The sequence below is a fragment of the Canis aureus genome, chromosome 18, assembly GCF_053574225.1.
Source record: "Canis aureus isolate CA01 chromosome 18, VMU_Caureus_v.1.0, whole genome shotgun sequence".
In the NCBI taxonomy this organism is placed as follows: Eukaryota; Metazoa; Chordata; class Mammalia; order Carnivora; family Canidae; genus Canis; species Canis aureus.
The window spans coordinates 16,814,636-16,829,646 of NC_135628.1; the positions used below are offsets into that span (position 1 = coordinate 16,814,636).

Sequence of the window (15,011 nt, forward strand, 5' to 3'; positions counted from 1 at the left end):
AGATAAAATCTCAGCTCTCTAACTAAAAAGCTGTATGACTTTGATGAAGTAGCTACAGCGTCATGGTGGAGTGAGGTAATTGGAGCCCAAGTATGATATAATCATATTTGCCCTTTCTGCCTACAAGCTATAGCTGTTATGATAGAATGAGCAAAGGCTAGCATCTTTGTGGTGCACCCACAGATGGACACCCAGGAATGTAGGTCCCTGTCTGTCCCCCTATCCCATTCTTACCTTCCCTTTTCTTATCTGTAACATAGAGATAATAGTATGTACCTGACAGTTACCATAAAGGTTAAACAGAACAGCTCCCTTCTTCGCACGTTGCAGGTACTGAGTACATGGCAGTCATTGTTCTGTAACATTAGTGTTACCATAGCATGTGTCTTAGCGAATGAAGACCTGCTTGTATAACCAAAAAGTACCAAAAAAAAAAAAATCAAATCTTTCATTTTCATCCAGATGCTGGGCCACAGGAGGGCCAGGCTTCATCTGAACAAAACGGCTTTCAGAGTCCTGGACTTGAGAGAGGGAAGCCTGCCCTTGGCAAGTGAATTGTGCAAGTGTGGAAGTCCCTGGACAAGGCGAGGAGACGTGCTTATTTCCCAAGATAGCCCCTTAGTGTCCACGGGGGGGGGAAACAACACTATTTTCAACCAGTGTGACTGCAAGAATGCTGGTGATGGACTGGCAAGCCTCCGTTGGCTACAGGGCTGAGAGATGGTTTGCAGATTTGGGACTTTTATAGCACAAAAATACCCTGTGCTGGCAGGGTCACGTTTTGCCCAGGGGATTAAAAGATACTTATATCGTAGATGATGTCACTAAGGTCTCCTGGGCGGAAAAGCTGCACACAAAGAAAGGAACAAATACTCTAGAAGAGAGAGGTCTGGTTTAGCATCACCTTATTAGTAACTGTCCTCTTACTTGCGTGTTGAATGTTAGTATAAGATAATTGGGTCTCCCTACCCCCTCCACATTCCTCTCCTCAGTAAGAAGAGGTGCTCTTTAAGAGTGAGCCACTGTAAGACACCAGCCAGTCTAATTCTTGAGCTAAGAAGTGGAATATTTCCACCTATGATTCCTGACCTTATCCATGCTTTCTTTTCCTTAATTCAGCCTCCCCACCCCAAGCCCAGGCCAGGGGACCCTGCCCTCCCTCGTCTTGCTGCCCTGGAAGTTTTCATCATCTCCCAGAACAACTTGCTGTAATTTGGGAACTTCTGAAGCTCGAGCTCTTTCTTTCGTACCCAAAGACCTGGTCCCTTGGGTCTTCAGATTCCACCCAGGAGGCTGGGGACTGTCAAGGTGCCTTGTGGGTATTACATAAACTGTTCTCTCCTGCAAAGGTTTGCGACCCTTTAACATTCGTTCTCGTGCTGTTTCCTGGGTGTTCAGTGTAGTCTCTGAATTTTAACACTCACACAGTGATGGTTTGGATGGTATCGGGCTGCCTACCCTCACCTGAGAAGCCCGGAGCCACAGGAGCTGTGGAAATCGGGACATTTGTGACACCCTTCAGAGGGAAGCAGGAATCACCACAATCGCACGCACTACTTCCATAGCAAAAATCTGAACGCTTGCACCAAATGATGTGATTAAAGACCACACCAAGATTCATCTCCTCTCAGCTCAGGTCTTGCTACCGAACAAATTTATGTTGAACTTAACCACAACAACAAACTTCTGGTTTTCAGAATTTTTTCAGATTTCTCCATTAGAGAGTAAAGGCTGGTGGATCTGTACTAACTTTCTCAATGTTTGAGAGCGTGAGGGTGGCTTGGTGTAGCACGTACAAGAAGGAAACCAACGACGTGGTTTCAGGGGTCTGAGGTTTTCAGGAGCCTGATACTAAACTCTAGCAATTTCCTCTTGCTAATTTTTACTTTTCACAAGGGACAAGTCTTTTTTCCCCCCACAGAGAGACACTTGCAAATGCAAATACCACTGAGGGAGGAGATCTATTAACTGACATCACACAGTACACAAGGTCAGCTGTGCATTTAATGATAAGAGTCACTTTCTCTTTTGAGAACAGGAACTGGGAGATCAGGGGCCTGGGAAGGACCTCCACCACTTTGTGGAAGGACAGACAGGCCAAGGCAGGCTGCTGAAGCCGAAGGGGGAGCCGCCTCCAGGAGCGCAGCGCCAGCTCCTCCTTTAGGGCAGTTATACCAGTTCCTCAGCTAAATAACATTGGTCAGTTCAGTCTGAGGTCAGAAGTGGGTCTGGTCACTTTGTCCTTTCTCTTAATACCCAGTAGGATTCTTGGTTGGATGTTAGAATATGAAGTTTAACTCAAGGTCACTGATTGCAAGCATTTGGTGCAATATGGGGTGGAAGAAGCAAATGTTTGGTTACTTGCACCACTCCCTAGCTGAGCGAACTTGGGAAAGTGGTACGTCCTCCTGGAAACTTAGTTTCCACATCTGTAAAATGGGCTGATGGTGGCTCTTCTCCAGGATTGAAAGTATTCACGATACAGCGTGTGTAAAGCTTCCAACCCAGATTGCTGCGCATGCTGGCACTTGAAGAAGTGTAGGTTGCTTTGTTTGTTTTCGCTGCCCTCCCCTTGGGTTTACAACATGTATATCTCAACTGAACCACTGGAACCAGGTCCTTGCCCCATCTCTGGCTTCCTCTGAAGCTAATAATGAGATTAGAGCAATCCAAGTTACAAGCCAAGGGCAGGACACCCCTTTCCAAGTCTGGGGAACATGGTGTTACTGACTCTCAGGAGCGAGCTGACACTTCGCCTAGTCATGATGAAATTCTAAAAAACTCTAAAGAATTTCCCCAAAGTAATCATCTCTGGATTTACTTGATGGAATAAAAAATGAGAAGGTTATGTCCACAGCTCAATGTGGCGTCTGATTATGTAAAATTCATATCCTTTGTCACATCTCTTTCTAACTAGAGGATTTAATTCAGGTCAAAAAGTACTACGGTGTAAAATCAAGTTTGTTCATTAAAAGACTAAATTTGCAGTATTCCTCGAGGAGTGACTCTTACTTGAAGTAGGGCATGGAAAGATTTCTTTGGTAAGCCCACTCTCCCCAGCCTTAGAAGATAAGCCTCCCACACTGTGCGGATATGCGGATACACCACCGTTCTCGAAATTTAGTAACCTAATTTTTGAGAGCTGTGATTTTCACGAAATCCGGGACTCTACTTCTCTTAGAAAACATGTCTTGAAGGTGACGACTTTTCCTGCTCCCCACCTAGCCCCAGTTTAGCCTGGCTCCACAAAACACACCCCTGCCCCGGCACCCCCTCCCCTCCCCTTGCTTCACCAGCAGCAGACCTCTTTGTCCCAGCAACCATAGAGAAGCTGTGACTTATTGGAAATTTGCTTTTCTTGCCACAAAAGTTTTTGGAGTAAAAATCTGAAGCACTTACCAATCAGTGCAGGTGCCGGGATAAGGCGAGAGATGGGGAGGGCAAGCCTCCTCCCTGAAGCTGGGCCGGCTTCTCTGCAGCAGTGGCTGCAGCCCGGCTCCAGCTCCTCTTATCAAGGGACCAGCTGCCTCTGTTGCCATGGGGATGCTCCGTTTCACAGGCGCCAGGGCAAGGGGGATGGAGAGGGAAGGAGGACTGATCTAGCTGCTGCTCCCGACTGCAATAATTGTCTATTTTGAAAACATAATACAGAATTGTGCTTTGAGTACCTCGTGTGCAAGGCTGAAGAGATCAGACAAGCCAGCTAGACCCTTCAATCTCTGAAACAACCCTATGGAGTAGGGTTTTTTTTTTTTTGTTGTTGTTGTTGTTGTTTGGCCTGACTGCAAATAGGGAAGGTGAGGCACAGATTACGTGACTTGCCCAAAAGACACCACAGTTAATTTTAACCCTCAAATCTACTTGAGATTAAATTCAAGACACTTTCACTCACCACCTGGGCCTCTCAGAGTGGTATCAGGGTGAGAAGAATAGCAATCACTGGCATTTACTTAAGGCTTCCCATGTGCGAGGCACCCTTCTTTACACCTACTGACTCATTTCATCTTTGTAACACTCTTGCCAGAGAAGAGGCCGTCATCATCCGCATTTCACTGATGGGGGGCCGACTTGATAAATCATCTGCATAAGACCTCACTGTTAGAAAGTGGTAAGGCTAGAGTTTGAACTGGGCAATCGGAGGTAGAGGCCATGCTCCTAACCAATTGGCAGTACGGCTGACCAAAAAGAGCATTTTGGAGAGAACAGCCCAGAGAGAAGAAAGCAGCCATCACCATCTAGGTTGGGGTGTGGAGGCCAGGAAAAAGTTGTTGCTTCAGAGGAATGAAATCAAATGTTTTAATATGAGGAATTCACTCCAGGATGCTGAAGCAAGGCTGTGAGTGTGCTGTGCTGTCATACGGAGAGGCAGGCTCTGTGTTTGGGGCAAGTTCACTGGAGGAAATGTCCTATGCTGATCAGAGGAGCAGTTTAGAATCAGTGATCTGGGCATGAAGAGCTGGAAGGTTAGTGTAGGGGATGAAGTAGGGATCAGCCGGAGGGGCTTAAGTCCCCTGAGGGCAGCCAGAAGATCAGGGGCCAGTGATACCCAACAGCTAGTACTCACAGAAGAGGTATGAGTGGAATCCAGGCATGTGGGTTCCTCACCTTCCAAAGGCTGCATGCAGGGCAGATCTTGAGAAGTCCCTCACTGGCTTCAACACCTGTTAGTCACCAGTATTGAGTGGTTCATTCCCCCTTTCCATTTTCCAGCATCCCAGAAATAGGGCTGGGATGGTATTAAACTCATCCTGAGGTTGACTCCCAGGATTAGAATTTATTCAGAGGCCAAAGTCACAAATTGGCAGGGAGCAGGCTTCCTTGTTGGATCCAGTTTGTCTTGGTCCTTAGTGGAACATCCTTGTAAGAGATGAAAGCATTACCAAAAAGTAATGCTCCTGGCTAGAAAGGGGGGCTCTGGATGCTAAGAGAAAGTCCCTAGAAGCAGCTCTCTGTTCCCAACCATCTGCTTTATCTTCTTATCAACAGCCTTTTTGGCCAGTGGGTTAGCAGCATCTTTATTTCCAAACTTGAGTAGAAAAAATACACTTTATTTCCTAAACTCTTCACTTCTTTTTTAATATTAAACATTTTTTGAGATAATTTAGATTCACACACAGTTATAAGAAACAATACAGAGAAGCCTCCTGTACCCTTTAAGCAATTTCTTCCAACGGTACCATTTTGTAAAACTGGAGGACAGTATCTCAACTGGTATATTGGTATTGATACAGTCAAGATATAGGACAGTCCCATCACCACAAGAATTACTCATGTTGCTCTGCCTCCCATCCCATTCCTTATTCTCTTAGCTCCCACCCACTCCTTAACCCCTGCAACCTCTAACCCGTTCTCCATTTCTATATTGTTATTTCTAAAATGTTATATACATGGAATCATACAGTACAATTTTTTTTGGATTTGACTTCTCCGCCCGCCCCCCCGCCCCCCTGCCCCAGCCCAGCATTATTCCCGGTGATTCATCCAAGTTGTTCCTTTTTAATTGCTGCCTAATATTCCATGGTATGTACCAACATGTAAGCATTCACCTGTTGTAGGGCATCTGCATTGTTTCTAGTGTTTGGCTATTACAAATAAAGTTGTTAAAAAATTCATGTATAGACTTTTATATTAATGTGAATATTCATTTCTCTGGGATAAATGTCCAGGAGTGCAATTGGTGGCTAGTATGGCAGTTGCATGTTTAATTTTATAAGAAATTGCCAAACTGTTTTCCAGTGGCTCCACTGGAAATATAAATATAAAGTGGCTCCACTGGAAATATAAATATAAGTGGCTCCACCATTTTATATTTCCACCAGCCATTTATGAGTGATCCAGTTTCTCTGCCTACTTGCCAGTATTCAGTGTTATTATAATTGTTTAAAGTCATTCTTCTAGGCATATAGTGCTATCTCATGGTGGTTTTAACTTGTATTCCCCTGCAGACTGATGATGTTAAACCTCTTTTTGTGAGTTTATTTACCATCTTTATGTTTCTTTGGTGAAATGTCTCTTCATGTCTTTTGCTCATTTTCTAACTGGATTGTTTGTTTGTTTTTTTACTGTTGAGTTTTAAGAATTTCTTATGTATTCTAGATACTAGTCCTTTATAAGAAATATAGCTTTGCAAATTCTTTCTCCCAGTTTATGGTCTGTCTTTTCAAACTCCTAACAGAGTCTTTCACAGAGCAAAAGTGTTAAATTTATATTACGTCTCATTTACCAATACATTTATGAATAAATTTTAAAACATATATAGTTGAGAATATTTCTGAAGCTCTTCAGAAAAGCTGAAGTGTTAGGAATTTTAAAACACTCTTTTGTCACTTAATTTCCCCAACTCAAAGGGAATATTTCAAAGAAAGAAGAGAGTATGAATTGCTTACTTCCTTTTTGGATGGACATGTGTACTTATCCCAAGTTCAGGGTGTTGTGGTGGTGGTGTTTTTTTCCCAGGGCTTTCTACAAACACTTTAATTGATTATGCCCAACCCCCTTCCTCCTTTTAAGGCAGATGTAAACAGCAACTGAGATGGCAGATGGTAATGTAAATCTATACCTCAGAGAGCTCTAAATAACAGCTACATATGTGCAGTGTTGAAGTCATAGACCCCTTGGCCTACAAAGCTCCGAGTGTAAAGTGCAAGGAGCCATTGTGTCCATGACATGATTTGTAGGTCCAAGAGCCCCTGATGTGTGGCTCAATTGGCTTCTGGCTTCATTCCTGATGGATGGCTAATGGTAACTAGCTTTAAATGAATATATTTTCATTTTAATCACAAATATTCAATCTTTACGAATGAGAATGATCACAGTGATGAACATTTCCAGACAATTTATTTTAGTCAATAGCCTATCAAGTGTGCACTTGAAATATTTGCCTTCCAAAATCAATCTAAGGCAGTTTCTGTGTTGAGGGGTGATGGGACTCTAGTTTCCCAATCAAGGGACAGAGAGAGAGAGAAAGAGAGAGAGAGTGTGTGTGAAAGCAAGCTCACTGAAAATTTGCAGGCTGGTTTTATCCCAGACATCTCGCTAGATCTCTTTGGTTGTCTCTTTCAGCCATTAGAGAGGAGAAATAACTGTTTTAGATCAATATTTTCTGGTAAATAAATGTCTATGTCTTTGCTTTGGGCAGTTCTGAATACCTTTTAGCTCTAGGTAACAGAAGATTATTAGAATTAATCAATAAATTCTGATATCATTTATTCTCATTGGATTAAAAATGAAAAACATTCAACATTTCAGGAATTAACTACCAAATACTTAATAAATGCTTATTGAAAAGAGAGATAATGTTATTTGTTTATTAGAAATAATTACAGATGTACATGAAATAAACAAAGAGATAGATATACTGTCTTTTGTGCTGTTGTTTGCTGGTTTCGCTAATTAGTGCTGACCTTATATAATGCCTTGGGAAGTATTCCTTTTTCTTTCACTTCCTGGAAGAAACTATGATAAGCTGGTGTTGTCCTATTCAGATGTTTAGTAGATTTTCCATTAAAACCATCTGGGCCTAGAAAATTCTTTGGGGAGCCTTCAAATTACAAATTCAACTTCTTTACTGATTCCAGGACTATATTTCATCTTGGTTAAATTTTGGTAGTTGGTGGTTTTTCAAGGAATGGTCCATTTCTTCTAAATTATTGAATGAGCATAAAGTTGTTCCTTTGTTATCTTTTCAATGGCTGTAGGATAGAGATACTCCCTATTTCATTCTTGATTTGGATGATTTGTGCCTTCTATTCTCATCAGTTTTGCTAAAGGCCTATCAATTTTATTGATTTTTTCCCCCAAAGAACCAGTTGTGTTTCATTGATTTTCTTTATTGTTTTCCTATTTTCAATTTAATTGATTTCTGCTCTTATGTGTATTGCTTCTCCTTTTCTGCTTGCTTTGAATTTATCTTGTCTTTCTTTTACTGGTTTCTTGAGGTAGGAACTTAGGTTACTGATTTGAGACCTTTCTTCATTTTGAATGTAAGCACTAATGATATAAATTTCCCTCTCAACACTGCTTTAGCTGCATTCCACATATTTTGATGTGCTATAGCTTTTTAAATTTAACTTTAGGTATTTAAAATATTTTTTCAAACTTCTCTTTTGATTCATGGGTTATTTAAAAGTGTGTTATTTAATTTCCACATGTTTACAGATTTTTCTATTATCTTTCTGTTGCTGATTTCTAGTTTGGTTCTACTGTGGTTAGAGAGCACACTTTATATAATATCAATTCTTTTAAATTTGGAGGCTTTTCTTATGGCCCAAGAAATAGTCTATCTTGGTGAATATTCTATGATTTCTTGAAAAAAATGTATATGGAGGTGTTCTATATTTTTCAGTTAGATATTGTTCATTGTGTTGTTTACATCTTCAATTTCTTTGATAACTTTTTGTCTAGTTGCAGAGACAGGAGTGTTGCAGTCTCCAACTTTTATTTTGATTTGTCTATTTCTCCTTTCAATTCTGTTAGTATGCTTTATGTGTCTGAGACTGTCATCTGGTGCTTAGGCAATTAGGATCATTATGTCTTCCTGATATATTAATTCTGTTATTTTTTAAATTTTTATTTATTTATGATAGTCACACAGAGAGAGAGAGAGAGGCAGAGACACAGGCACAGGGAGAAGCAGGCTCCATGCACCAGGAGCCCGATGTGGGATTCGATCCCGGGTCTCCAGGATCGCACCCTGGGCCAAAGGCAGGCGCCAAACTGCTGCGCCACCCAGGGATCCCATTATTTGTAATGCTCCTCTTTGTTTCTAGTAAATTTTTGTTGTTGTGAAGTCTATTTGGTCATATTAATATGACACTCATGCTTTTTAAAAATTGGTTGCAGTGCATATCTTCTTCCATCCTTCTATGTTCAACTTATCTATATTGTTGAATTGGAAGGGAATTTCTCATAAGCAGCATATAGTTGGGTAGACATTCTTCATCTCTGTTATTTGATATATTTAGACCATTTACATTTAAGATAATTATTGATATATTGGCATTTAACTCTGACTTTTTATTACTTGTTTTCTTTTTGTTTCTTCTGATTCTTATTCCTCTGTTTCTTTTTTCTTGCCTTTCCTTCAAGTCAATTGAGCATGTTTTAGGATTCCATCTTCGTTTATTTAGAGACTGTTTGAGCATATCTCTGTATTAGTCAGGGTTCTCCAGAGAAACAGAACCAATATATACATTGAAAAGGATTTGTTTTAAGGAATTGGCTCATGTGGTTATGGAAGCTGGTGTGTCTAAAATCTTCAGGGTGGGCTGTTAGGCTAGAGACTCAGGCCATTCAAGTATAAAGGCCATCTGCTAGCAGAATCTCCTCATTTAGGGGAGGTTATTTTTGTTCTATTTGAGCCATCAACTGATTGGATGTGGCCCATACAGATAAGGGGGACAGTCTGAGTTAGTCAAAGTCCACTGCCTTAAATATTAATCTCAGACATAAACATGCATAAAAACATTCAGAAACATTAAGACTAACAGTCTACTGGTATCAGCACTTTAATGCTTCAAGTGAAGTGTGGAAACCTGAGTTTCACTTACATCCCTTCCCTTCCCCGCTTTTAAGCATCATTGTCTAAAATAACAAATGGTGTTCTAATTTTTGTTTTAATCATCAAATATTATTTCATAAAACTCATAAGGAAAAAGTTAGGCTCTTATAAACTTCCATATTTCTATTCTTTCCAATGTTCTTTCTTCTTTCCGGATGCTCTGAGATTCTTTTATCATTTCTTTTCTGTTAGAAGAACTTACTTCAGTTAAATTTTAAAGAATGTATTTGATAGCACCACATTTTTTTTTAGTTTTCCATTGTCAGAGAGTGCATTTATTTCCCTTTAATTCCTGAAGGATAATATCACCAGATATAGGTTTGAAATGGACAGGTTTTCTTTCTTTTTTTTTTTATTTCAATACTTGAAGAATATTACGCTACTTCCTCTGACATCTATGGTTTCAAATGAGAAATTTTCTATAATCTAAATTGATATTCCTCTATGTGTGATTTGTCATTTCTTCCGGGCTGTTGTCAAGATTTTTCTGATGCCTTTAGTTTTGAAATTATAACTCGATGTCATGCCTGATATTAAGTTAACCCCTGGTTAAAGAGTTAAACATAAATATGATTCAGTCCCTACCTTTTAGGAGCTCATAATCTGGTAGAAATGAAGGTAGACAGACACAGAAAAAATTATGGACACAATGTGCATTTTTGCAGACCTGAGTCAAGTGGGATCATCAGGAAAGCAGCAAGGATCGGTTTCTTTGGAGATAAAGTGAGGTCTTTGAAGAGAGAAGATTGATTTTGAGTGAAAGGCAGAAAAAGATAATCTAGACAAAAGAGTGATAATGTTTTCAGCTATCCATCATCCATTTAACTACCCATCCATCAATCCAGCTGAATGTTGAGGAATTATGTGCAGGAAGTGTGTTAAGCACTGCCTAACATCCTTAGACAGTGTGGCAAATAAAATACAGTGTCACCACAATCTCAAAATTCCTTACATGGATTATGGGAGAGGATGATGGCCAAGGACAGCCAAATTTTGAAATTTGGAAGAATACAGCAGTTACTTACCTATCTTTCCGAGAAAGAGCAAAAAATTCCGGCCTTTCTATAGGGACAATGTTATATGTGGTTTTAAGAACAATCAATTTTTCTTTTTTGGATTTACCCAAACACTTTTTATTTACATAAGTGAAAGTCTCACTGTGTGCAACGGTTGTCCCTCACGTGGACAAGACGGTGCAGCTGAGCAACAGGAAGCATACCACTCCAAGGGTAAAAGGAACAATCAAATTTTAAATAAAACTTTGAATTATTTCTGGTATTTTGGCCTTGATAATAACATCTTCCCAGGAATGTGGGTGAATTGCATTGAAATGGAGTGGGTTGGGGTACCTGGGTGGCTCAATGGTTAAGCGTCTGCCTTTAGCTCAGGTCATGATCCCAGCATCCTGGGAATGAGCCCTGCATCAGGCTCCCTACTTGGTAGGGAGTCTGCTTCTCCCTCTCCTGCCTGCTTCTCCCCCTGCTTGTATGAACTCTCTCTCTTCTCAATCACTAACTAACTAACTAACTAACTAACTAACTAACTAAATAAATAAATAAAAATCTTTAAAAAAAATAAAGGGGGTAGGTTTGTCCCTATTTTCCAATATCAGCTGGCTGCCTGAATGCCTCTCATGATATGCTACTCACCTGTCAGGACCTGACACTGACGTCTTCTGATGCTTGACTAGATATTTGATTTATGCTATATCCTCATTTTCACATATACCCCATTTTTTTATCTCTTTTTTATCTCTACCTTGATTTTCTCTCATTCCCTGCAGCCAATTCAGTTCTAAGACTTGCTCCACTTGGACGCATTTCTATCTAGTCTCCAGGTCCTGGCTTGTATTGATTTGTCTTTTCCAATAGAAATTTAGAGCTATGAGGTCCTTGAGCCAAAGTCCCATTAACTTTGAGCAGCATTTTGACTGAATGGGACGTAATCACATTGACTGATGTTGAGCATTACTCTGATCTAAACAGCAGTCACTCTGATCTAGCTACATTTTATTAAGTTCCTATTTCAATCTAACTATATTCTGGTTAATTCTCATCACATCTCTATCAAGTATATGTTATTTTAGGTTACAGATTGAAAACCTGATTTTCGGAGACTTAGATCACTTGTCAAGGCTGAACAGCTACTAAAAGCAAAGAGTGACTTGAACCCAGGTCTTTCCTCTCCTGAGCCAGTGTTCTCGCCTCTACCTTGCTCTTTCATGGGTGTGACACTTCCCTCAGCTGCATTGGTGGTCTTTCCATGCTTCATGCTCTTCTATTCTCCTGCATCAGTGAAACAAACAAATCTGATCCATCATTTGCTCCCTTCTGAAAATCAAGCTATTTTATTCTTTTTGAGTAACATGCTCTCAAAGCTGGACATCTGGCTACTATATAAAATGGTGATCAACACTCAGAAGAACAGCAAGGGAGCCATGTGGCTTTTATTCGGTTACTAATCCAAAGCTTTGCTTGAATATTAATTCTATCATGGCTTCTCTGATGCTCGATTAAGTAAGTGTACTAAAGATGAAAAACATGCTGAAAATATGCTGACTAATGCAGCTCTAAGTCATTAAGGGCGCCCGAATACTCTCTGGTCACTGGTTATCTCTCACAGCACGTGAGAATGAATAGGCCTGTGGAGAACAAATTCATCTCCATTTCCATGCTTGTTTCCTTCCAGCTAAGCTGTTATGAGTTCTCCAAATCTGAGACTTTCCTGAATTCTGAGAAACCTCTACCAGAGAGGCAGGAAAATAAAGGAACTGAGCCTAATCCCCACTGTGTCACCAAAGCCTGTCAAATGTTACTGCAAGTGTTCATATAAGGCTGCCTTGTTGGAGGAAACCAGCGAGGGAATTGATGTCAGCTACCAGATGGTAATAGTGGCAGACACGCCACACTGTTTATGGGGGTTTCTAAACACAGAGGGAGCAAGCACATATATTTTCCCAAAGGGCACATAGAATTTTAAGGTATGTGCAATGTAGTTTAAAGCTTCTGTTGCTCAGGGAGAAGTAGTTAAATGAAGGGTTATCATGTTTGAATTGTGCTACAAAAATATTAATAAGTAAGTTCATTAACTCTATGAGCATAAGGAAAAGTGTTGACTCAGGTTTTTACGATGTGGAATTTTTTTTTAAGTTTTGGGACTTTGCCTCTTTAGTTTCAACTGCATGAAAAATGGCACACAATTTAGGAATATGTGAAAGCAAATTTTAAACCCAGCATGTATTTAAAATAGCAGCTATAACTTCTGTACTTGATTTCAAGGAAATTACATGCCTCATATTACTACCTTCATAAAGCCCAGTGGGAAACTCTCCAGCCTGTTGCCAGTGAGAAGGTCAGCTACGTGGTTTCTGGCAAGGGCCTCTAGGCAGAGCTCTGGCCCCTCCTCCTGTCTGTCCAGTCCACCCTGGCTTGGCAGCAGCAGCTCTAGAATGCCTACAGAGGAGTGGCCCTGGGGGTACACTCTTATGAGAAGGGGAAGTTACAGGATCTGCTTCTAAGCTGCATTTGCAAACAAGCACATGGTTATTACTAGATCATGTGTTCATTTGGGTTTGGATTGGTGGTACACACAGTGTGAAGACTGAGTCAACCAGCTCTTGTCTCTGCCAGTGTTTCCCGGAAAGCTTTTCTCATCTTCCCATCACAATCCAGGAAATTAAAATGATACCAATTGCCTTTGAGGTCAATTTCAAACATCTACAACTAGAATCAAGGTTCATGTGATCTGATTCTGTGTTACCTCTTCATCCTGGTCACCCACTACTAACTACATGACTTCCTTGCTCTTCCCTATAAATGTTCTTGTCTTGAGCATATAACATTCTAGGAAAGAAAGACAAGATGTGGAATTAGAGAAAACTGGGCTTAGATTCCATCCTGTCGAATTACACCCTGGTGAGCACAGGCAATTTAGTTTCTGTGACCTCAGCCTCCTACCTATAAAATGGAGGCAGTAATATACGGTTGTGATCAGTATTAAGAGAGAGAACACCGCAAACACATCTGATATGCTTACCTTATAGCAGACACCTAACAAACACTCATCCTCTTCCCTTTTCTTTGCTTCATCTTTTATTTTCTCTTTCTCATTAATAGTAAAATCAAGTTTAACTTGTCAAATAAGAATCTCCTGGATCAATTTAGACAAAAGGTATATTTGGAGGTTCTGTAGAACTTTGAAAATTATGTATGAGAACATTTATAAGAGGTTAAGATTCCGTGACTATTCAAAGTGCATTCATTAAAATTGAAGGTGGAGAGAGAATTCTGCTGTTAGAATATGGAAAATTGCAAGGTCTTAAAAATGAGAACAAACAAGATAAGCCACAAAAATCATAGATTTTTTTAACCTATCAGAGAGTCGAGGATGCAAAGAAAGCTAAATAAGCTAAAAATTAGAGAAAGTGATTAATCTTTCCTAGGAGAAAATAGAGGAGTGGCTGCCTTTACCACTTGGGAAAGGAGAGGAGAAAGAAAAATTTGCTATAAATGAAAAGAAATTGTAATGGCTGGATAGGAGCTGGAGGGGTGAATTAGAACCCTGGCCAGAGAGCACTACACTTTCCCATGGGTTTTGCCTTGAGTGCAAGGGGATAGATAGTGTGCTTCTGGCTGGGGCAGGGCAGGAGGGCTGGAGGAAAGCCAAGATATTTTATTTAAGACTTATGGCACCATCTCCAAGTTAAGTATAGTGGTCCACTCCACTGAAAGCTGCATGCAGGGCAGGGGAGGGAAGAGAATTTTCCTTGAGGCACTGGGGCCATCACTTAGTCCAAGGCAGGAGCCCACAGAATGAATGCAAAGAGCAGAGCAGGAAAACCAAAAGAAATCACTCCAGTGCACTTCAGACCATCACCACGTAGACCTTAGAGACTGTGAAAGGTTCAAATTAGGGCAGCAGGATGGAGAGAGATCTTACAGAAGCCCCCAATGACTCAAAAAGCTGAAAGCTGAGCTGTTGAGCAGAGAGAGCTCTCCTACAGTGCTGAAGGGGAGCAGCTGGACAGCGAATCTTAAAGAGATCTTGAAATCATTAATGCATCAAGCTCAAGTCCTGGTGAAGAGAAGGTCCTTATACTACCCTAAAAATATCTGGAGTCAGTGGTGAATAAAAGCTATTAACAAAGTCCCAACCCAGCTTGACGTCAGGTTAGATTTATTTAGGCCCCTATGTTGGTGTATGACAAAAGAATAAGTATGCCTTTTTCTTAGGGCAAATATTATTTACATTGGTTTCTATTGTTCTTTTACCCATGTTGTCTGGCATATGGTAAAACATTGTGAGGCATGCAAAAAAGCAAGAAATATGACCCATGGAAATAGTAAACGTGAACAAACATAAAATCTATTCTTCTCATTTTTTTTCTTTTTTTGAGTTTTGAGAGAGAGAGAGAGAAAACATGAGTGGGAGGGACAGGCAGAGGGAGAGAAAG

At 40.5% G+C, this 15,011-nt stretch overlaps 1 protein-coding gene across 3 annotated transcripts in view; it reads right to left on the reverse strand.

Moving 5' to 3' along the window:
- Positions 1-15,011, reverse strand: part of PPP1R17 (protein phosphatase 1 regulatory subunit 17) — a 41,555-nt gene that overhangs the window by 16,150 nt on the left and 10,394 nt on the right. The window contains exon 1 of one of the 3 annotated variants that reach the window (XM_077856301.1): positions 3,400-3,598. The exons of 1 other annotated variant lie outside the window; for it this stretch is intronic. In XM_077856301.1, the coding sequence (XP_077712427.1) occupies positions 3,400-3,539 (140 nt within the window). In that variant the 5' untranslated portion in view covers positions 3,540-3,598. Of the gene's footprint in view, positions 1-3,399; positions 3,599-15,011 lie in introns of those variants that run through there. One more of the 3 variants, XM_077856299.1, reaches the window with a different exon arrangement.